Raw genomic sequence first — 20,488 nt, 5'->3', positions numbered from 1 at the left:
CTTGGTGATTTAGAGCAAATCATCAAGAGATGGTGCTTACAGAACTGTCAGCAACGAATCAGTCACCCTCACCAAGATCCTGTATTGGGTCACAGCGAGACTTAAGGCCACAGCAACCCCCTGAAAGACTCCACATGGGACACAAGCACTCTGCCAGTTGAGAATGAATTCTCTCTTACCTAAAAATATGCATTTAGATCAGGGGAGGGCAAACTACAGCCCATGGGCTGGATGCGGCCCACAGGATTGCCAGCCCAGTGGAGCAGTGGAGCTAAGGCAGGCTCCCTGCCTGCCCTGCCCCCCGCCCCCCACACTCCTGGAAGCAGCCGGCATCACATCCCTGTGGCCCCAGGGATGTGGGGGGCAAAGGGCTCTGTGCACTGCCCTCACCTGCAGATACCACCTCCCACAGCTCCCATTAGCTTGGAACAGGGAACCATGGCCAATGGGAGCTTCGGAGGTGGTACCCACAGACAAGGGCAGCACGCAGCGGAGTTGCCTGCCCCCCGCCCCAGGAGCCACTGCTGAACATGCTGGCCACTTCTGGGAGTGGTGCAGGGTCAGACCAGGTAGGGAGCCTGCTTTAGCCCCGCTGCGCACCACTAACATCCTGGAGCCACTTGAGGTAAGTGGCACTGGGCCAGAGCCCACACCCTGCACCCCCTGCCCTGAGCCCCCTCCTGCACCCTGCAGCCCCTGCCCTGAGTTGCCTCCCACACCCCAACCCCTTGCCCCAGCCCTACATTCATGGCCCTGCATACAATTTCCCCACCAAGATGTGGCCCTCAGGCCAAAATGCTTGCCCACTCCTGATCTGGATAGTGAATGAACTCATTCTTGCAGAGTGGATGGCAACAGGATTTAGTGAGAAAAGTGAGGGACACAAAGACATTCTTGAAATTCAAGATTTAACAAAAAATACTGAGGACACAAATCCAGGTACCAGTCTCTCTATTTCAAGATGGATTTAGAAATAATCTGCTCTATTATCAATATGCAATACTCTTCCAACTACAAAAAGCCATCACCTCATCAGCTGTGTCCCAGGCAAGACCTGTCAACACACAACAGCACACGAACTCTCTATTTTGTCAGAAACAGATTTTATTTGAACAAAACCCTAACTGCTGCACCAGTACTAAATTAAACCCTTAAAAAAAAAAAAAAAAAAAAAGAGAGAAAGTGAAGTCCAAATTTATCTTCGCTTCTGGAAAATGTTGCCACGGCCCATTCCACGACCTCTTCCTCTTGCAGCCACTGAAGAAAAAAAATAGATCATGTGGATCTGACATAAGTACATGTTTGTAAGAATCTACATACATTGTATCAAAGGTATTTTTGTGGTGCCAATCACTATAGTATCTAGCCTCTTGAGCTGGGTTAGCAGTGTGGAAACTAGGTTACCCTGTACAGTTCAGAAGGCGATGTATTGCTCTAATTCCCAGAGTGCTCTGTGATGAGGAGCAGAAGCTATTGTTTACATGCTTCTAGTCAGATGCAACTAATATCGGATCGAAAGTAAAACAAAATGAAACATTTGTATTCAGTCCATTTGGTGGCACAAACCTGCAGCCCAGGGGATCTGTATTAAGAAGTCAGTGCCATGCCAGAGACATTTTTGAATAACATTTTACCATCCCATTATTACATACCATGCTTGAACAGATTTCAAAGTGCTCTACAAAGATCTTAATCCCTATGAGCAAAAACCTTTCAAAGCATAAACAGACCCAAAATATTTGCTCTTAATCGTTATGCACCAAGCCGCATAATTTAGGCCTAGACAAAGATAAAGGAAGTCTGACTTCTCTGGCTTTTAAGTTCAAATCCTTGTGTATTTAAGTGCCATTTTTATATTTAAATTAATTCTTCAGTGATAACTGAAGTAGATTTGACTAAGCCAATGCTCAGAAAAAGAGCACTGCATATAAGATCTAAGTGATGCAAATAGCTGCTCCAGAATCTGCACACATATACATGGGAAGCACTAAGAGCTTGATATTTATGTGGGAAGGTTGAGTTGAGATTTTACCAGGCTAAGTGTCTAGTTATTTCTGAACAAATATTACTATTTTTAAATTTTCTAAAGCACTAGAAATTGAGTTTGACAATAAAATCAAGGTAAAAAAAATAAAGTGCAAACTTTGCAATTATGTAACTCTTCCCTCTGTCTACCAAATAAACTCCTCTTACTCCTTGTAATGTTCACAAACTCTTTGTACTACAGAACTCTATGATGACACCCGCTTCACTTTCCTAACAAATTGACAGGAAACGTAATTACCAAACACAGAGGTACCCACCTTGGGCTTTAAGAATAGCTGCTTTGCCTCGTCCAGCCCCAGAACCCTGGTTTTTATTCTTCATGCTCTTTAACATAGGAGCATTTTTCAACATATCTGGTAAAATGAGGAACCGTATCTTGCTACCTCTGATGTACACCTGCTCCAGCTGTGCCACTCGCCCATCTCTGTATGTCACTGTGATGTTGGACATCTGGAAGTCATAAAACTGATCAGTGCCTTATAATGGCCTCTTAAATAGTGAAGTGTTCCAGTTTGTTTTGGCTACTGAATTCTGATTCAAAGAAGTCTTCTTTCTAACACAGAAAGCTGTCTGACCAAAGAATAGCATGAACATGTGTGTTCAACAGAATAGCTTTCCAGAACTGGTCTGAAACTGATTTCTGAGAGAAGTTTTCATCTGTTTTGTGCTAACATGGACTGGTATTTTTCAGAAGCTTCACCAAGATGAGTAATGTAAATGGAATCCCAGTTAAGAGAATACACTGAAACAGCAGAGCAAGATCACCAAGAATCTTTCAGACATCATAGCCTTACATAAGTTTTTGTCTTTTACTTGTGTGCAAAATGTTTGTTAGAGTAATCTAGCCAGCAAAAATCAGATTCAATATTCAAGATCAGATCAGCATACAAGTACACAGCAGATTAAATTAGACTGGTGGGTGGGTGTGGAACATGATTGGAGGGGGCAGGGAGGGGAGGGGAAGAGGGCAAGAAAGAAGAGACTAGGCGATGGAGCCTGGTACACAAAAAACAATACCACCAAGGACTATTTAATCAGTACTCAGAAGGTCTGTTAACTCTGGCACCCTTTGTCAATTGCAGTTGCTTATGAGAGACAACAGCAGTTTAAGCTATTTGAATTTTACTAATCCTGGTGATTTCATAGGGTATTTTGATCACTCCCAGAGTTTGTTTCTAGTAACAAATTCCTAAAGTTGTTCACATTAACCCAAAATAAGCTTTGAGAACTCACTGACAAGAAGAAATCTCTTTCCTTCGTAATATCACATATTTTATATTAGTTTATTCTAACAAAAGTAATTTCTCATGAGACGAGAATGACATGCGATTTGAACATGAAACCCTAGTCTTAAAAATCAATTAGAATTACACCAAATTCAAGTACCTGGCTTTGTGTGTGCTTTAAAAAAAAAAAATGTTTAAGAAAAAGCTTTTCAAAACACTGCAGTGGAGAAAACATATCCTGAGCTACTGAGTCAAGAGTCGAAGCTAGCTGTTGATATAACATATGGTTTTAGCAGAAATGCCATTATCTCAAACTTGTCACAGAACAGAGCTCTGAAAAATGCATAAGAATTTCTGAGAGGAACAGGGGTTCTTGCCTATAAACCAAAAAGTTTAAGCTGTCCCCTCTCTAGAATGTCACAAGTGAGAATGTGTCATTTTGGCAAAGCTATGAAGCAAGATGACTCATCTTTCTTTATCTCTGAATAGAAATGTCAATGTTTAAGTAAAGCTGACAATCAGTCAAAGATGGAACTTTCCAAAAATACACCATTCACACCCCCTTTTCCCAGACATACCTGGCAGTTCATGTTGTCCTCTGCCTCAATGAGTTTGCCACGGTAGACTTCTCCTGTATTGGTCTCACATGTCACAATGTGGCCCTCTGCCTCATGCAGCACTTTAATTGGCACTCCGATAGACATCTTTGCAGCAGTGCAGCTCTAAACCTAGGATCAAAAAAAAAAAGAAAAAAAAAAAAGAGGAATATAGTGTGGTAAGTTTCTTTGCCCACAAGCTCTGCCTACATAATACACATTTTCTCTTAGAAGCCTTTAACAAACTTTTCTAGTCCAGAGAATACAGAACTACTTACTCCTGTTTTTGTCATCCCCCACACACAAATTCAGTGCCCTTAAAAACTGTCAACTTGATAAACAGGACTTCTGTCACCATGGCTATTCCCAGAACAGGTAATCAGAGTAATCAGGATTAAGTCTTCTGTGCACATTGAACTGCTATATAAATGCCAAAGAGTTTTGTTTTAAAGATCATGTTGGTCTCAAAATCTTGGTAGCAGGGAAAGAAATGGGGAACTCAGAGAGTCATGGAGGATGGGGGGAAAAAAACTTTACACATTTTCTACATTTTCAGAAGAATTACTCAGGAATTTGATGGGTTAGTCAAGAAATAGGAGTGAGAGGCTCTTTTATATTAATTTTAGAAGAGTTAAGTAGACATAACTAACTTTGTGATGGCCCATACCAGCAAAATGAAACCAGAGTAAGAATATCAAAGCAGAGGAATCAGCAGTGCCAAAACACTAGCTTGCTACTAGTGAAAGAAAGTACTACTTTCCTTTCAGTTAGAGATGCTGACTCTCACACAGTGTATTCACAATCTCATTTATTAATGGAAGTGATATTTACAAAGAGATAGGAACTACAAAAAGAGTATTCCATATTACATTGCTGTATTTTTGAGTATCATATTAAAAACATACAACATGCTGGATATTCCCCAAGATATAGACGTTAGTGTAAAGTTTTACAAGCTTGGGATAGAGGCATCTGTACCATGCAGGGGATTTCCTCAAGCTTTGGGAGCACTGTTTAGTACATACATTTTCTGTTAAAGTGACACAGAAGCAATGTGACTTAAAGTGACATTCTGATACAAGAGTTATTTCCTTTCAGAAATGACTGAGAATATACTTGGCCTCCACTAGAAGAATTACCTTACTATACAGGAAAGAGTTGTTATAGCTGTGTTGGTCCCAGGACATTAGAGAGAAAAAGTGGGTGAAGTAATCTCTTTATTAACGGAAGAAGAGCTCTGTGTAGCTTGAACCCTTGTCTCCTTCACTAATAGAATTTTGTACAACAAGAGATATTACTTCTTTTGAATTGGAAAGAAATGGCTAAGCAGCCTATTAAAAGGATAAGTCAAGGCCACTGATGTGCATTATGGCCTGATACTGCAAATCCTTACTTATGCATTCACAGACTTCAAGAAAACTATGTGAGTTAAAAAAAAAAAGTCATTAAGTAATTCTTACTAAACATCTAGAGCAGTGGCTCTCAAACTTTTTTTTTTTTTTACTGGTGACCCCTTTCACACAGCAAGTCTCTGAGTGTGACCCCCCCCCCAAATTAAAAACACTTTTTAATATATTTAAACAATTATAAATGCTGGAGGCAAGTGGGGTTTGGGGTGGAAGTTGACCTCATGACCCCCATTATATAATGCTTACATCTGTAACTTTCACTCCATGCATCTGAAGAAGTGAGGTTTATCATCCACGAAAATTTATGCCCAAATTAATCTGTTCGTCTTTAAGGTGCCACCGGACTCCTTGTTGTTTTTGTGGATACAGACTAACATGGCTACCCCCGATACTTGTCCCAAACCCGACAGGTCCCAACCCTTAGTTTGGGAGAACCCTTGATCTAGAGGGTATGTTTTGAATTATGTAAAACACCCACAACTGTCTAACTGACTAGATGAAGGACTCACCTGGCACCTACACCTCACTGTTTTGGTCTCATCTCACCCTATTCCTTCCCCCATTGTAACTAGGGCTGTTGCAATTAAGGGGAAGAAAGATGGTGGGAAACATGGGGGGGGGGCAGGGGGTGAAGTGGGATGTTTCAATACTCAGTTGAAGGCAGTTCTAAACTTTAACCCTTTCTCTGTTTTATTAAAAGTCAAAGATGACACCTGAAAAGGAGCAGGTTAGTCAGACATATAAAACCTTCGAGCGTCGTGCTCAGTGATACCCTGCCAGTGTCCTGGGCCGGAAAAAACATCCAAGCGACCCAACGCTCCATGGAGAGCCCCCGACACACTCATGGAGCGGAATAAAACAAACCAGCGTCCGGAGCCGCTAACGCCACACGATCTATAACGCTCACGGCACCCACGGTACTTGAGATCGCACAACACAGGCCCTGACAAAGCCCGCGACCCTGGGGACCGGCAGGGGCACCGGCCCGACGGTCTCTAGGGGGAGGGGAGCGCGCTGAGGAGACGAGACCCTCCCAGAGTCTCCAGCCCAGCTCCCCGCACACAGGGCGGCCCGAGTTCACCTACCCGCCAGTGAGGGGCCGCACTCCCGCCCGCCACTTACGCTCCGCGAGGCACGTCTCCGCTCAGCGTGGGCTCAGCTTTAGCGCTCTAATGCCCTCCACCGGTATCCCACCATGCACCGCGCACCGGATCCGGAAAGGCCTCGCTGCCCAGAGAGAGAACGCTCTTTCCGAGCAGCCCGAGCGCCTCTCTCCTTTCAACTCTATGGTTTGTGAGCCCAGCAGGCCTCTGGAGAGGGCGTCCCGCGGGGAAACACCAGCCCGGAACAAAGGTTCCGCCTGCTTCCCCGGCCCACGAGCCAGGGAGCGAAACGACAACGCCTCATGGCTTTGCCGCTGCGAGTTTTAACACACACGGCCCCGAGGCAGGAGTGAAAAGCCATCCCCGCCCGCCGTGTATCACTGGGGCATCTGACCGGGGGTGCAGATACCCCCCATAACGCCTGCCCTGTGGGGACTGCTTCGCTGACACCCCCCGCCCCGGGGAGGGGGGAGCGCGCTGCTGACAGCTCTCGGGGGGGGAGCGCGAATAGTCCCCACGGAGCCTTGCCCTGCGGCGGGCATGGCGATGCCGTCCTGAGCGCGGCCGGTTCCCCGCTCTCCACCTTCCCCCAGTCCCCTCTGTGCGGGGCTGGGCCCGGAGCCGCAGCTTTCCCCGCCCGGCCGCATCAGCAGGTCCCGCCGCCAGCCCCGCCCCGCCTCTGCCAGGCGCAGCGCCGGGGCTGGCAGGAGCGGCTCCGCGCCGAGACATGAGGGGGGCCCGGTCCCACCAAACCTTGCACCCTGGCCCGGGCCCGGCGGCAGCCCACTGAGCGGCCTGGCCCCCTCTTCGCCGTCATGAAAAGCCCCAAGGAGGCCGCGGACTCGGAGCCGCCCTCAGGTCAGTGTGTCCCTGGGCGCGGCCGGGACAGGTTCTGGGGGCCAGCAAACGAGCCGCTTCCGAGTGACGCCCCCAGGGCACCTTCGCCAGCCCCTGCCCGGGCAGCCAGTCCTCCCCGATGCCTCGGATCCCTGCCGGGGGGGGGGGAAGAAATCGGAGTCGCCTCGGACCTCCCCCCCTTCACGGCGCCCTGCCAGGGGGGATCCGAGCCGCCTCGCGCTCCCCCCCTCCCCAGCCAGGGATCTGAGCTGCCTCTAATCTGAACCCCCTTCCGTTCCACAGCAGAACGCTCGTTGCCGTTGCCGTTGCCATTGCCGGGTTGTGTTTGTCACAGCTCTCCTGCTTTGGGCACCCTCTATTGCCTGCGTGTCAGGAGAACACGCTGCCTGCAGCTACTCCGTATTGCCTACTTCAGACCCTTTCTGCATAACGCACTAACCCCCAATTGGCCACTTCATTTCAAGTGACTGCCTCCAACATGCGTTACCCCTTCTGCTTGACAGTCTGTCCCAAATTGTATTTGGCTCAGCGTCTCTGCTTCCTTCCCCAGGCCTGAGGAAGGATCTCTGCGTAGCTTGAAAGCTTGTACCTTCTACCAACAGAGGTTGGTCCAATCAAAGATGCCGACCTTGACTCTCATGAGAAGTTTGAGGCATTCACAGGCCCTGGCTGGTCTGCAGCCCTTATCAGCAATAGTCCTCTGCACACCTGCTGTTGTGCACGCTCTGATCACTAATACCACAGGTGAAGATTTAGAGCTAAAGCAGTATTTTAAAGGCCTGAGGAAATCCAGAAAAAATTACCCGTCCCTATAAGAGATATTACCCTAGGGATATTAAGACTGATTCTGCAGAGACACATGGATAGGATTTTGAAATCAGATGCTGCCGATGAATATAACTGCATGATTGGCATTGGCGGCTAGAATTAAACAGCTAAAATGGGGTCTATGCCTGCTTCCCTGAGCACTGTTCTGCAGTGACTTCTATAACCAATACCTTGTGCTGAAGCTTTTCATGTTGAACTGGGCTCAGTGCGAGGATTTGGGTATAATTTAAATACCAGATCATTATTTTCCAACAGAACATTCTGGGCTTTTGAGTGTATAGTGAAAAGAAAGGAGCCCTGGGACTGAATTTTTATCACTCTGGACATACGATGGAACTAGAGCATTCAGTTTCGGAAGATACCACTGTACCAGGAAGATATGGTGTCTGCGCAAGCTACCAGCAGGTCCTTCAAGGATCTGTCTTCCCTGCACTTCCAGGTCTATCAGATCAGGGATATTGATTGTACCAACCTGCCTAAAATCCATGTTGAGGAGGAGGGTAGTGCTGTCCCCTAGGGTTTTTGAATTAGTGGCTGCTTTTTGTCAACCTGTCACATTGAGTACTGTATTTACCAAACTGGCAATGATCATGCAGTTCAGTTTATTGCTGGAACATACTTTTTCACTTCATTTATTCTAGGACTGCTGGCAATCGTCCTCATCTAGGGAGCTTGAAAAATAATATGAAGTTGTTGCAGCAAAGGGTGTGTAAGGCAAGGCAGGATGGCTGGCAGTTCAATAAATCAAAGGAAATTAGTTGACACGTTAGGCTTCAGTTATTACTGTTTGAGATTATAATGCAGAAAATGTGTTCTTTTCTTGGGATCTAATGGAGTAGAGTCCTTAGTGGAAAATGAGGTTAGTATAATCCACCAACAGGAATTTATGACAAATGATTTATAATTCCTAATGTGAGAAGGCTTTGGAGATTAGCATTTCCTTTAGTATGAGTTAGTACATTGATCTATACTGGCCAGACAGACTAACTAAAGAGACTTGATGACCTCAGCAGGTACACTAGTTTTCAAAGCCAGATAGGAAAGGCTAGAAAGAATGTAATAGATAGGAATGTGAGAAATTTTGGAAGGAGGCCACAAAATCCATGATGGCCTGTTTCTGCTAAAAGTATTTTGGGCATACCTTCCCTAGAAAATTACATCAAGTTAGAGCACAACCTTGAGGAGCTGATGTTGACCATGACTAGCCCATATAATGTTGAACACACCTTGTTCCTGTCTTTACACTGACTGCAAAGACACAGTTCACATTGCGTTAACACAACTTCTCACAGTCTTGCTGTAGCTCAGTGTAGTGTTCTTGAGGAAACAAGTCCTCCTATTGTTCCTGTTGATCACAGGCTCAGTTAGCACTTCCTTATGGCATGATATGTTTTTTTTGCTGAATGAACACTTGGCACATCTTTGATGGTCAGACTGCACAGAAGGTTGCAACAGTCACAAAATCTGTTTAAACCCAGAGACTCAGTTTTGGACACACCACAATAAAAGATGAAAGTCTGTTGTTCTGGTATCTCTTAGGGTGTGATTACCGCTTCGTGCTCATACAGGGACCATAACCAGGAATAGGTAGATCTGACCGGAAAGAAGTTGAGGAGGAAGAGGATGAATTTGCTGCAGAATTGGCCAGACCTATAGCAAAGTGGGAGTGTCAGGTTAAAACAGACGCTTGATGGTTCACTTACTTTTACAATTTGGAAAAAGACCTTTTTTAAAAATAAAAAATTAATTTATGCTGAGAAGCATAACCTGCTAATGGGACAAAATAAAACATGTTTCTCAAGTGTCCCAGGACAGCACTAACTGTGATAGCAAGAGGACTGCTAATACTAATGTGTGGAAGGATACACATATCTGAGCTAACTCACCTATCATGCTCTTCTAACGATGCGTTGTCTTTACTACAGCTGACTATGTCCAGTTGCAAGTGCCAGTTATTCAGCAGTTGTACCATTGGGACTGTGGGCTAGCCTGCTCCAGGATGGCACTGCAGTAAGTAACTGATTTTGGTTCAGAGGGGTGGGTTTTGAGCATAGGGCGTTGGGAATGTTATCCCCACTGTGGGACCCTTCCTAAAACCAGGATCGAATGTCAAAGGAAAAAAGTTGGGTGGGGCATCTGTGACTAACCTCACAACTTCGTGAGCCTATATTTTCCCCAGTGCCCCGCTAAGGATTACTGTTGCCTCACTGGGCATAGCACCAGTGTTCTAGCAGGAGAAGAAAACACAGATGAAGGATAATTAACCAAGTTTCTTGATATATACAAAATATCTGATTAACTTTAAGAACTTTGTAGATTAGCATATTTAACCCAATAGAATGTTATCCCTGCAGATTAGCACATTTTGTCTGATAAGAATGTTCTCTCTGCTTCTTGTTGGAACTGTTACTTATCACAGCAATTCACTTGAATTCCTTTCTGTGTGTCTTCAAATGACCAGCAGGTTTCTTCTGTATTATAAGAGTTAGTATCTTGCCACTGTCCTGTTGGGCATCTGTTCTGTGGGGTTAATGTTTTCCATTCCAGGAATATGAGAGTTTCAAAGCTATTCTCTGTGTTGCCCATTTTCTTTAACCTACTAGCTGTTCTGCTGAACTAGTCTTTCCTTCCACAGAGGAACACGAGCTTAGGTGCAGGAGAGTGAAATACCTATTTAGATGTCCACTTAGTAGATATGAAGCAGAAGATTTTCATTTCTCTCCATCCCTTCTGCCAAGACGTTAGTCCGTGCGCTGGTAATTTCCCATCTTGACTACTGTAACCTCTGCCTCTAGCCTCTCCGTCTCCCCTCACCTCTTTTCCTTTCCACTTCATTCAAGACCTCAGTTGCCAAGATTGATCTTCTTACCCTGCCAATCTGACCTTGTGTCTTTGCCTCTTGAATTCCAATGGCTTCCTTCTTTTTTTCTGCATTGTTCGTTTTTTTCTCACTTCCAAAGCTCTCCATAACTTTTTCTCTGAATAAATCTCTGTCCTCCCAAATCACCTTCCCCCTCACCCATGCCTCTCCTCAACTGTTCTTCATTCACACCACCCTTGGTGCCTGAGGCAACCTTCCTTTGAATATTTACCAAGTTCCTTTCCTCCTTCAAAACACTCCTCCTCAAACGTACCTATTCCATGAATCAATCCAGCTATAATTGCCATACCCCTTCCTGCATTTGCTCTGTTGAATTCGTGCTTTTAGATTGTAAACTCTTCAGGATAGAGTCCCATTATTTGTTTAGCACAGCTCACCTCTTGTACAGCATCCTGTGTATCTTTAGAACTGTAAAATAATTAAGACAGCGCTAAATTTCCAAAAGGGAAACCGTCACCTGTGATAAATCCAGTGAAAAGCTCCCTACCCCATTTCCCTTGCTTTGGAATTTGTGGTTCATTTGTGGGTTGTATTTTGGTTGTTTCTCAACCAAACCCTAATGTTTCAGGTTTTCCCTTTTGTGATACTAAGAGGTTTTGGACTGTTAGACACACTTTCTGCTAACGTCTTTGCTTCCCCACTTCCTCTAATACCCTAGGTACCTGAATCGTTTGAATGATGAGGAATTTCAGAAAGCCATCCGGGAACTCCGGTTAACAAAGAGTATCTGGACCATTGACTTGGCTTACCTAATGCGGCACTTTGGTGTTAAGCATAGGTTCTGCACACAGACACTTGGAGTTGACAAGGGCTATAAAAATCAGGTGAGCATCTTCATTCACTGGGAAATATCAGGCACTTTCCATCACAATCCGTCAGGGCCATGCTGGTGGAGCTGTTATTGATATGGTTAACCTCCATTTCTGTAAGCAAGGATTGCCTGTTGCCAAACTGTCCATGAAACAATTCCAGACCCAGGTTAGATGTGGTCCCAGATATTTTCCAGCTTGCATTTTAAAAAAACAGTACGAATTCAGTGTTCATGAAAGGTTCCAGCCTATTTAACAGCCTTGGACACTGAAGCCCTCTATTTATCTACAGAACAGGTACAGCCGGGGCAGCAGCAGTGCTAGCTTCCACTACAGTTCCCCCGCCAACGTGCCTCAACCCTGACCTGGAGGAACCACCTCTAGAGGTGAGAGGGGAATTCAGTCTCCATGTCCGTTCAATCCTTGGCCTCTGTTGATATTGCCAACAAAAGGGCCAATTCAATCCAGAAGTGGTTATGTTTTTTCTTATGTGGAGTCCTGAAATCTAGGAACTAAATTGAGAAGACCAGATTAATTTCACATAGGCAGCTGAATAGCCATCAGCTGGAGACTGCAATCACTACAGACCTGGACTGAATTTGAACTGATGAACTAGAGGAGAGGTTCTTATCCTGTTTCCAGTGACCTGAGGGAGAATGACACCTTAACCCATTATCAATCCCCTAAACCACTTAGTCCCTCTCTAACCAGTTTTTAATTGAAGATTCACTTTACTAGGTTGAATTTCATTCTGATGAATTGTTCATAAATCATTCTTTATCCCTCAGTCGTTCTACAGGAAACACTTTGACACGGAAGAGAACAGAGTGAACCAGCTGTTCGCCCAGGCCAAAGCCAGCAAGGTGCTGGTGGAGAAGTGGTGAGCTTGTCATTTCATCTCCTTTTCCCTTTGGAAACTTTAGGGGCCCAAGTTTCTTTTCACACTTGTGTAATTCCACTGAGTTACTTCTGACTGTGACTGTGTAAGTCAGACTGAATTCAGGCTCCACCCCCCTCTTTATTTCCTATATCTTTTCACTTCCATTGAGACAGAGGGAGGAAGCAAAATGATGAGTGGGAAGAAGAGCAGAAAAATGGAGCCCCGAAGGGGGAAAAGCAGCATTTTGGATTTGCTGATGGGAAACTGGCTATTTATTTAGGCTGAAAATTTGGTCTTCCATTAAGATAAATGAGTGGGGAATGTCTTCTGTCTTCTAAATAGCTTTTATTAAATAAAGTTGCCATCAATGCTGAAGCGAATGTTGCGGTGGCACAAAACCCATTGTTCCTAGAGCTGTGCTAACACTGCTGAGCTCTGTACTTAGATAAATAAACCAAAATCAGGCATGCATGCTTGTGCTCCCTTGGAAACCCTGTAATTTACAATATTTGCCAAATGAAGGATGACATCATAGGAGAAGGAACCTCCCTGGAGAGTGACTCAAACATGGGAGAGAGAAAAATCACACACACAGCTTAAAACTTTATTGTTGACAGCAAAATTCGGAAGAGGAGAAAAAACTTTGGGTCATATTCAGTCTGACAATAAATGGGTATAAACTGAAGTCAAGAATTGCATCCACTTTCACCAGGGCTGCATTTGACTCTGTATATTGTTTACTGGGGTGGATGAGTAGTAGCAAGAGAAGAAAGGGAAGGTACTATTTGTGCCTGGAAACAATGGCCTTATTGTGCTTTTACATGCTTTTTTAAACCTGCATTTGCCAGAATCTTTAGTGTCCTGTTAATGTACTCAGAGTTTGCATGGCAGCATCTATCCACCTAGTGCTGTGACCTGGGAGGAGGAGGAGGCAGCAAAAATCTAGGCCATATCTAGTACAGTAACAAAGATTTAGATTTGGCTCATATCAGGGAGGGGGAGGCGGTTGTATATGCGCCTGTGCAATACTAGGATTGAGAAGGCAAAGGGGAAGAGCAGTGCTGGAAGAGATTAAAAAGGACATCAGTTCAGTGAGGCATTGCACACAGCCTGAACATTTGGATCTGATCCAGGGGATGAGTGCAGACTGGTATGGAATACACCATCTGTCTGTGTCTCTGAATGAAGAACTTCAGCTCAAATAAATGGGATTACCAGGTGGGCATGGGTGATTTTCGTGCTCTAAATTGGGCACAATAAAATATTAGAACAACAATCCTGGCAAGAATAGAGAGCCAGACAATGCAACTTTATAACTGGGAAACTATTCTTACCCGACAAAGGTATCTTAGAAAGCTCATGCTCCAAAACGTCTGTTAGTCTATAAGGTGCCACAGGATTCTTTGCTGCTTTTACAGATCCAGACTAACACGGCTACCCCTCTGATACTTAGAATGCAGAGACCAAGATGATTGGGGATCTTGTGCCATCCAGTCCCTCAGCTGAGAAAGACTTGATGCTTTAGAGACCATCTGCATTTGGGCTTCTGGACGGGTGGGATGGGATTCTACAGCATCCCTAACTGCCCCATAAATAAACTAATCTCCCTAGTGTTGAATGGTTGTCAAATACTTCTTACAAAAATGCTGCTCCTCCAGGGCATCTGGGCCATCCTGAGAGTCCATTCATTTTAATGCATGCTCTACAGAACTTCAGCTAGAACGGCTCTGCTCTTCACTGGCAGTGAGGGTATAATAGACTTGAATGGAACAACTACTGTCTGCGGCTGCAGTAGAGCCCTCAACAACAAAGATATGTAAAATAATCATGGCAACCACATAACAGAGATGGACATCGTCCACACTCACACTGTTGGGAGAGCCCAAACCAGTGAATACAGATCTCTCCTGGGCTTCTTTGTGAATGTCTGAATTTTCTTCTGCAGCACAGTGACTGTACAGGACATTCAGGAGCACCTGTCCCAAGGTCATGTAGCCATTGTCCTGGTGAATGCAGTCTTGTTGCTGTGTGAACTTTGCTCAAGTCCCGTCAAATATTGCTGTTTCCTCCCTATTGGCCAGAAGTGCTTCTGCAGGAATCCTGACTACCAGGGCCATTTCATTGTGTTGTGTGGCTACAACAAAGCCTCAGGGAGTGTCTACTATAACAACCCTGCCTATGCTGACCGTGAGTAGCTCTGAACTTTGCTTCATTCTGTGTGGATTCTCCATTTCCTCATTATTAACATGTGCATAATGCAAAACCAGCTGGAGTTTCCCTGATACCAGGCATCTGAGTCAGGTGGCACCAGCTGATTGGCCCATGATTGTTCTTACAGAATTCAATGATTTCATTCTTTTCTGAGCTGCGATTCAGATGAAGCATTGGAAATACATTCTAACAGGTTCTTCTATGGCTTCCGTATCTCTGATTGCAGAAGCCTTATGATTATTAAGAGGGACACAGTTTCAGAGAGCTAAACTATACACATTTAGTATCTTGAAGAAAGAACAACATGGTGTGTAGTTATACAGAGCCCACTTCTGCAGTTGTTATGCAAATAAGCATTCCCCTTGACATCAGTGGGACTACTCAAGCAAGTAAGGGCTGCAAGATCAAGCCCATGAGATCTAGTTCTCTGTTTACCCAAAGGCAGACTAAGAGCTGTTCATGAGCAAATTCTTCCCCTGGCTGAGCTTGACTAACACTCTGCTCCTGTCTCACAGGAACATGCAGCACCAGTATCAGTAACTTCGAGGAAGCCAGGACAAGTTACGGCACAGATGAGGATATCCTGTTTATCTACACAGACAGCTGACATCGAAGCTTGCTGCTTTGTCATTTCTGGCGCAGTCTGCCCAGCACCCGCATGGCAGCTGGCTGCTTGTCTCAGGACTCTTACTGCAGAGACTTAGCTCCTGAATTGCAGTGGGATCTTAAACAACGGATGCTTTATAGACATTCATACATTTATATTGCAGTGTTGTCTTCATCTTTTTATTCCTGATGATGAAATATCAGATGTTGCAATATCTAACATGCACATTTGAGAGCAGTTTCAAAATGCAATCCCCTCAGAGTCCAACTATTACAGTTGGCTGTGAGGTTGTTTCTGAATTAAAGACTTGAAATAAAACACACCAAGTACACAAATTTAGTCTACACTTGGGAATTTGTGCACAGGTTCAGCTACATGAAGCAAGAAAAGAAAAAGAGGAAATACACGTTGGTTTGCCTTCAAAACTGCCAGAGCTGAGCTTCACTCTAGATTTAGTTATGTAATGGTCAGAAGGGTGTAGATAGGATAAATGATTAACTTGGCCCATGATTTTTTTATTTTTTTTCAAGGAAGAAAATGACTTGTCAGCTGTTGACATACTGTGGCAGATTCTATCAGCGTTGCCTGCTTAATGGGAATGAAATACCATTTACAAAGCAAGCTTCTTGTGTAAACTCAGCTTGACTGCTCTCACCACTTGTACCTGGGAGTTGAGTTTACAGTTTGATCTTATTGTCAGCAGAGGACCAGTCTTCCTGCTAAGGGCTATAGTCTACTCCTTCCAAGTAGTAAGCACCTATTGTCATTTTGCCTACCAAGTTATCTTGCAGGATTTAAAACGTCTCTAGGAATGGCTTGACCAGAGTTCTGTGTTGCCCCAAAAGGCTGACTGGTGACATTTTATTTAGGCCTAAGAAATTTTTAAGTCTGTGTGCAAAGGCTTGGAAACATTTTTCTACCCACTACACCACACACAACATTCTGAAGTATCTGGGGATCGAGTCTAGGTACAGTTTTTAAACTGTTGATTAAACAAATGCACTAAGTAGCCACTCAATCATTGAGGGTTTATGCCTGGTGTGCAGGGGGTTGTTTTAAATGTCTGGCAGGAGAGAGAACAGATTTTGCGCGAAGCCTGTATTGTAATTTGAGGTTAAACATTTGTTGTTGAGATTTATTGAGGGATTTCCCAGGAACAGACACTGCCAGCAGCCTGACTCAGAACTCTGCTTCTAATTGAGAAGGCAGGGAGAACAAACTTCTCTTGGCTGAAGTCCAAAGGTGTTATACAAGGAGCCCAGACTTTCTACCTCTTCTCACTCTACAGCTGTGTTTTGGAATAAGCAGCAGGGTCCTCACTGCATTCTGATGCTTTAAGCTAAACTGTAAGATTGCAGCAGGCTGCGTGCAGCCCCTTTAACATATTATCTGGGATCACCTGCCTGGCAGAGAAGCACTGAAGTGTAGGACATAATTCAGCTTTGATCTTACACTTCCTACAAATTTTTACTCCCAGTTTCATCGCCTCTTGAAATTTAGCTTTATGACTTTAACTACAATATAAATGTGCTTGGTTTTATACTTAGCCTTTTCAGCTGAGGATTCAGATAATGTACAGTTGGCTTAAAGATATGCTGGCAAATACTTTGGGCCCAAAATCTGGTCTACTCTAAAATTATAACAAGCTGGAATTCACCTCCAAATTCTAAATGATTTTAAAAACAAAAGAAAAAATGTTGCTATTGATGTAAGCACTATAACATGATATGTTTTGTACCTAGACAACCAGCTGAGGAGACACATCTTAAACCCACTGCCTAAAGCTGTAATCCCTGATGGTGCAGATAGTAAAGAAAAGGCACCCTTTCTGGTGAAAACAGTGTACAGGGAGTCAAGTGTTTAGCAACATGCTAAAGGATAAAAGTTGTAAGGAAAAACATTTTCTAATCTAGGTAGCTTGCAAACACTGGAGAGTACCCAAAAAGTACTTGATCTAGAGTGCTCCTTTCTTCAGTGCCTGAAATACAGTGGCAGGTGAGTAGAAATGCAGTTCCTTTGCAAAATCTGAAAAACGAGTTTGATGGAAACATGTTTTCAATCAGAACTCATTTACAGCAGGTGTGGCTGGAATGCACTTGGGCACCTGCTGCATGTGAAGATGACTGGGAATTAGGATACAAGTTATTGGCTGACAAAACAGAAACATCAGCAGTTCTATTACAATCACTGCAGAGGCCCTGTGGACAAAACCAGTAACAGGTTTTGCCTTATAATGCCTACAAAACTGGCTAAGCTACGAGCTGGCCACTGACTTAGAGAATTGTATGTCCAATACCATTTGTGTGTAATGCTTCACTGTGAAGGATTTTTAGGTATGTTACTAATAACACGTCTGTAAACTAACTATTCAGTATCTTTTGTTAATCTGTGCTTTTTTCCCCCCATCATATAACTCCTCCAATATAATTTAAGCACCATGGAATATATTTTCTGAAAGGGGTGTGTTCAGCCCAATGAAAATCGTTCTTACAGCGGGGTTAAGAGTAATGATATGTTGCCATATAGCTGGTTTGAGCTGGACTGTATTTGGTTCTGGTGTTCAGATCCTGGTCTTGAACCAACTTGAGAGCAGATATTAGACTGCATGTATTCAACTCAAAGGCAAAATGGAATCTTGTCTCATTGTGAGAATACCTAATGTAAATGATGGAAGCAGATATATGCGTGTAATCATTTTTACTGCTGTTGGGTTAATAAGTATTTGGGTGGCTGGGTTTTAAATAGTTAAATGGAATGTAAAGATTAAATTACAGCTGATTAAATGACAAAGAAGAAAACAGGAGCCCCTCACTGTCACAGGCAGGGAAAACAAGTGAAGACTGCCCTGGAAGATGAGCCTAGAGAGAAGAGGTGAAGGCCATATTTGAGTACAGCTGATATTGAGTAGGCACGAGTCAAACTTTAGGTTAAGAAAGCAGTTAACTGGGCAAAAATAAAGAATGTCTGTCTTTTTTCTGTTAGAAGTTTACTTATCAAAAAGCTAACCCTGAAAATGTTTCTATGTAATACCTTGTTTTATTCATACTGTCCACAGCAAAGAAAGGGATATTTTACATGCAGAGAAATTTTATACATAAATATATTTTGTCTGTAATTGAGCCATTCTCAATAAAGGTTTTAAGTGAACCCTATAGCATAGTGTAGCAGCTGTATTTGACAACCAGTTTATTATGCAAAGATGTGTGAAGATCTTTAAAAGAAGTATGTATTAAACTAGAAATGATACAATTAGCTGAAACTGCCATTTTGAAACTCTTAAGAGACAAATATTTACTTTGGCTGTGGTTATGCTGTCATTAGGATTTAGGTTCGTATTCCTTTCACTTTTCCCAGACACATCACTACATCAGACTATACTGGGCAAACAAAAAGGGATGCAAAACTGGTTACATTCCAAGCTCAAAGCATTCCATGTACCATTGCTATCCACACACTACAGTTGTCTTAGGCATCACACAACCAGTGGGTATCCTAGCTGAATGCAACTCTTTGATTGAGATCTTCAGCTCTGCACTGGTGCAATCTACACCAATTTCTCTGCATTGTTTGAAAAAAGCCACAAGAATTGCAACTCCTGCACCAATTCAGCTGCTCTTTCTAATTCCATTTCACAATGCCATGCTGGGCTTTTGGAGGTTCCTTAAAAGCCTCTATGCCTCTAGCACCATTACTGGTTACTACAGGAGTACCCAAAGGCATTTGTTCAGCTATGGTGGTATGGTATGGGGTGGGTATATGTGCTAAACTGCAGGAAAGTCAAACTAAGTGATAAACTGTAACATCCTGTCAATCATCCTTGCAATAGTTTCCTTTGTTAGTGTTTACATACTTTTAATAGGATCAGTACACAGAAGCCTTATCTGCACCAATGATTCCCAACTAATAGGTCGCTCCTGTTTGGGAGCCACTATCTGGTTCTAGGTGTGCTGTATTAATGCTTTATAATACAAAACAATAGAAGGAAAGCAATTAAATCCCAGACTCTACAGTTAAATGGTATAAAAAACAAATATGGCCAAATGTCAACCTGGTGGTGGTGGTGGTATACAGAGGAATAACAGAAGATAGGCAAAAATATCTGCCTGGAGAAAGAGAACCAGTCCTGCTGCTTACAAGCATTTCAGGCAGTTTGTTTTGCCACAGAGCTGAGGTTCCCTGCTTTCTTGTGCTACTTGGATTAAGTGCTTAATGTGGGTGTGACATGAGGAGAGATAGGAAGGTAAAAGTAAGCAGACAGATCCAATGCATGTCCCGAACAAAGCTGAAAAATATTACATTTCTTTCTCTGTATTGACCCCCCCTTTTCCCCACTCACATCACATGGTCTGTTCCTGCATGTAATACTGAATGAATTCCACTATCATTTGTTATACCCAATGGGTCATGCAATGGTTGTATTTCCAGTGGGACAGTCACCAGACTGAAGGTTGGAAGCTACTCGCCTGTACTACAGAAAAAGCTTCCTAGGCCGCCTTCTTAATTTTTAGAAGGGTAGCCGTGTTAGTCTGGATCTGTAAAAGCAGCAAAGAATCTTGTGGCACCTTATAGACTAACAGACGTTTTGGAGCACGAGCTTTCGTGGGTGAATACCCACTTCCTCACATGCATCTGAGGAAGTGGGTATTCACCCACGAAAACTCATGCTCCAAAACGTCTGTTAGTCTATAAGGTGCCACAGGATTCTTTGCTGTTCTTAATTTTTGTTGTTGTTGTTGATGTAATTTGGGGCCCTGCTTAGAAGCTTTAGTTTCCTGTGTTTAAACACTGGCTACAGGACAATAAGACAACAAAATCCTGAAGTACTATGGAAGTCTGCAATAGTAATACATTCCATTACCAAGTACTGAACACTGTTAGAGTTCTTTTTGGCTTGGCTGTAATTTAAAAAGATGTCTTCTAACAAAGCAGTCTGTCCTTCACAGCCAAACTAATCAATGCTCTAGAAGGCAACATTCATAATAGCTTTATGGAGTTTAAATTAAAGCCCTAATAGAACGTGTAGCATTTAATCCT

The 20,488-nt window shown here is 43.6% G+C and overlaps 2 protein-coding genes across 5 annotated transcripts; one reads left to right on the top strand and one right to left on the bottom strand.

Annotated features, from left to right (window-relative positions):
- Positions 1-1,084: 1,084 nt before the first annotated feature.
- On the bottom strand, positions 1,085-6,517 carry SNRPD3 (small nuclear ribonucleoprotein D3 polypeptide). The gene is made up of 4 exons (XM_050924547.1): positions 6,400-6,517; positions 3,851-4,000; positions 2,304-2,496; positions 1,085-1,257 (listed from the first exon to the last, which is right to left on the bottom strand). Exons 2-4 carry the CDS (start codon positions 3,974-3,976, stop codon positions 1,196-1,198), a joined length of 381 nt encoding a protein of 126 aa, XP_050780504.1. The 5' UTR covers positions 3,977-4,000; positions 6,400-6,517; the 3' UTR covers positions 1,085-1,195.
- GUCD1 (guanylyl cyclase domain containing 1) lies at positions 6,473-18,606 on the top strand. Of its 4 annotated transcripts, XM_050924525.1 has the most exons (7): positions 7,041-7,238; positions 7,789-7,982; positions 9,992-10,076; positions 11,606-11,771; positions 12,545-12,636; positions 14,582-14,823; positions 15,363-18,606. In XM_050924525.1, exons 2-7 carry the CDS (start codon positions 7,859-7,861, stop codon positions 15,452-15,454), a joined length of 801 nt encoding a protein of 266 aa, XP_050780482.1. In that variant the 5' UTR covers positions 7,041-7,238; positions 7,789-7,858; the 3' UTR covers positions 15,455-18,606. The 4 variants fall into 4 exon arrangements, with proteins under 4 accessions (XP_050780486.1, XP_050780482.1, XP_050780484.1 ...); XM_050924529.1 differs by lacking the exons at positions 7,041-7,238; positions 7,789-7,982 and adding an exon at positions 6,473-6,566; XM_050924527.1 differs by lacking the exon at positions 7,789-7,982 and having other exon boundaries at positions 7,042-7,238.
- The last annotated feature ends 1,882 nt before the right edge of the window (positions 18,607-20,488 follow it).

The sequence above is a fragment of the Gopherus flavomarginatus genome, chromosome 15 (genome assembly GCF_025201925.1).
Source record: "Gopherus flavomarginatus isolate rGopFla2 chromosome 15, rGopFla2.mat.asm, whole genome shotgun sequence".
Taxonomy (NCBI): domain Eukaryota; kingdom Metazoa; phylum Chordata; order Testudines; family Testudinidae; genus Gopherus; species Gopherus flavomarginatus.
This window is presented reverse-complemented; position numbering and strand designations above follow the sequence as displayed.

Excerpts from the sequence above, each read along its gene's own strand:
- SNRPD3 (XM_050924547.1), bottom strand. The coding sequence starts at position 3,976 with ATGTCTATCGGAGTGCCAATTAAAGTGCTGCATGAGGCAGAGGGCCAC. Across the intron at positions 2,497-3,850 it reads AGGACAACATGAACTGCCAG|ATGTCCAACATCACAGTGAC; the intron begins GTATGTCTGGGA and ends TATGACTTCCAG. Across the intron at positions 1,258-2,303 it reads AGCTATTCTTAAAGCCCAAG|TGGCTGCAAGAGGAAGAGGT; the intron begins GTGGGTACCTCT and ends TTTTTTCTTCAG.
- GUCD1 (XM_050924525.1), top strand. The coding sequence starts at position 7,859 with ATGCCGACCTTGACTCTCATGAGAAGTTTGAGGCATTCACAGGCCCTG. Across the intron at positions 10,077-11,605 it reads TGCTCCAGGATGGCACTGCA|GTACCTGAATCGTTTGAATG; the intron begins GTAAGTAACTGA and ends CTAATACCCTAG. Across the intron at positions 14,824-15,362 it reads CAACCCTGCCTATGCTGACC|GAACATGCAGCACCAGTATC; the intron begins GTGAGTAGCTCT and ends CCTGTCTCACAG.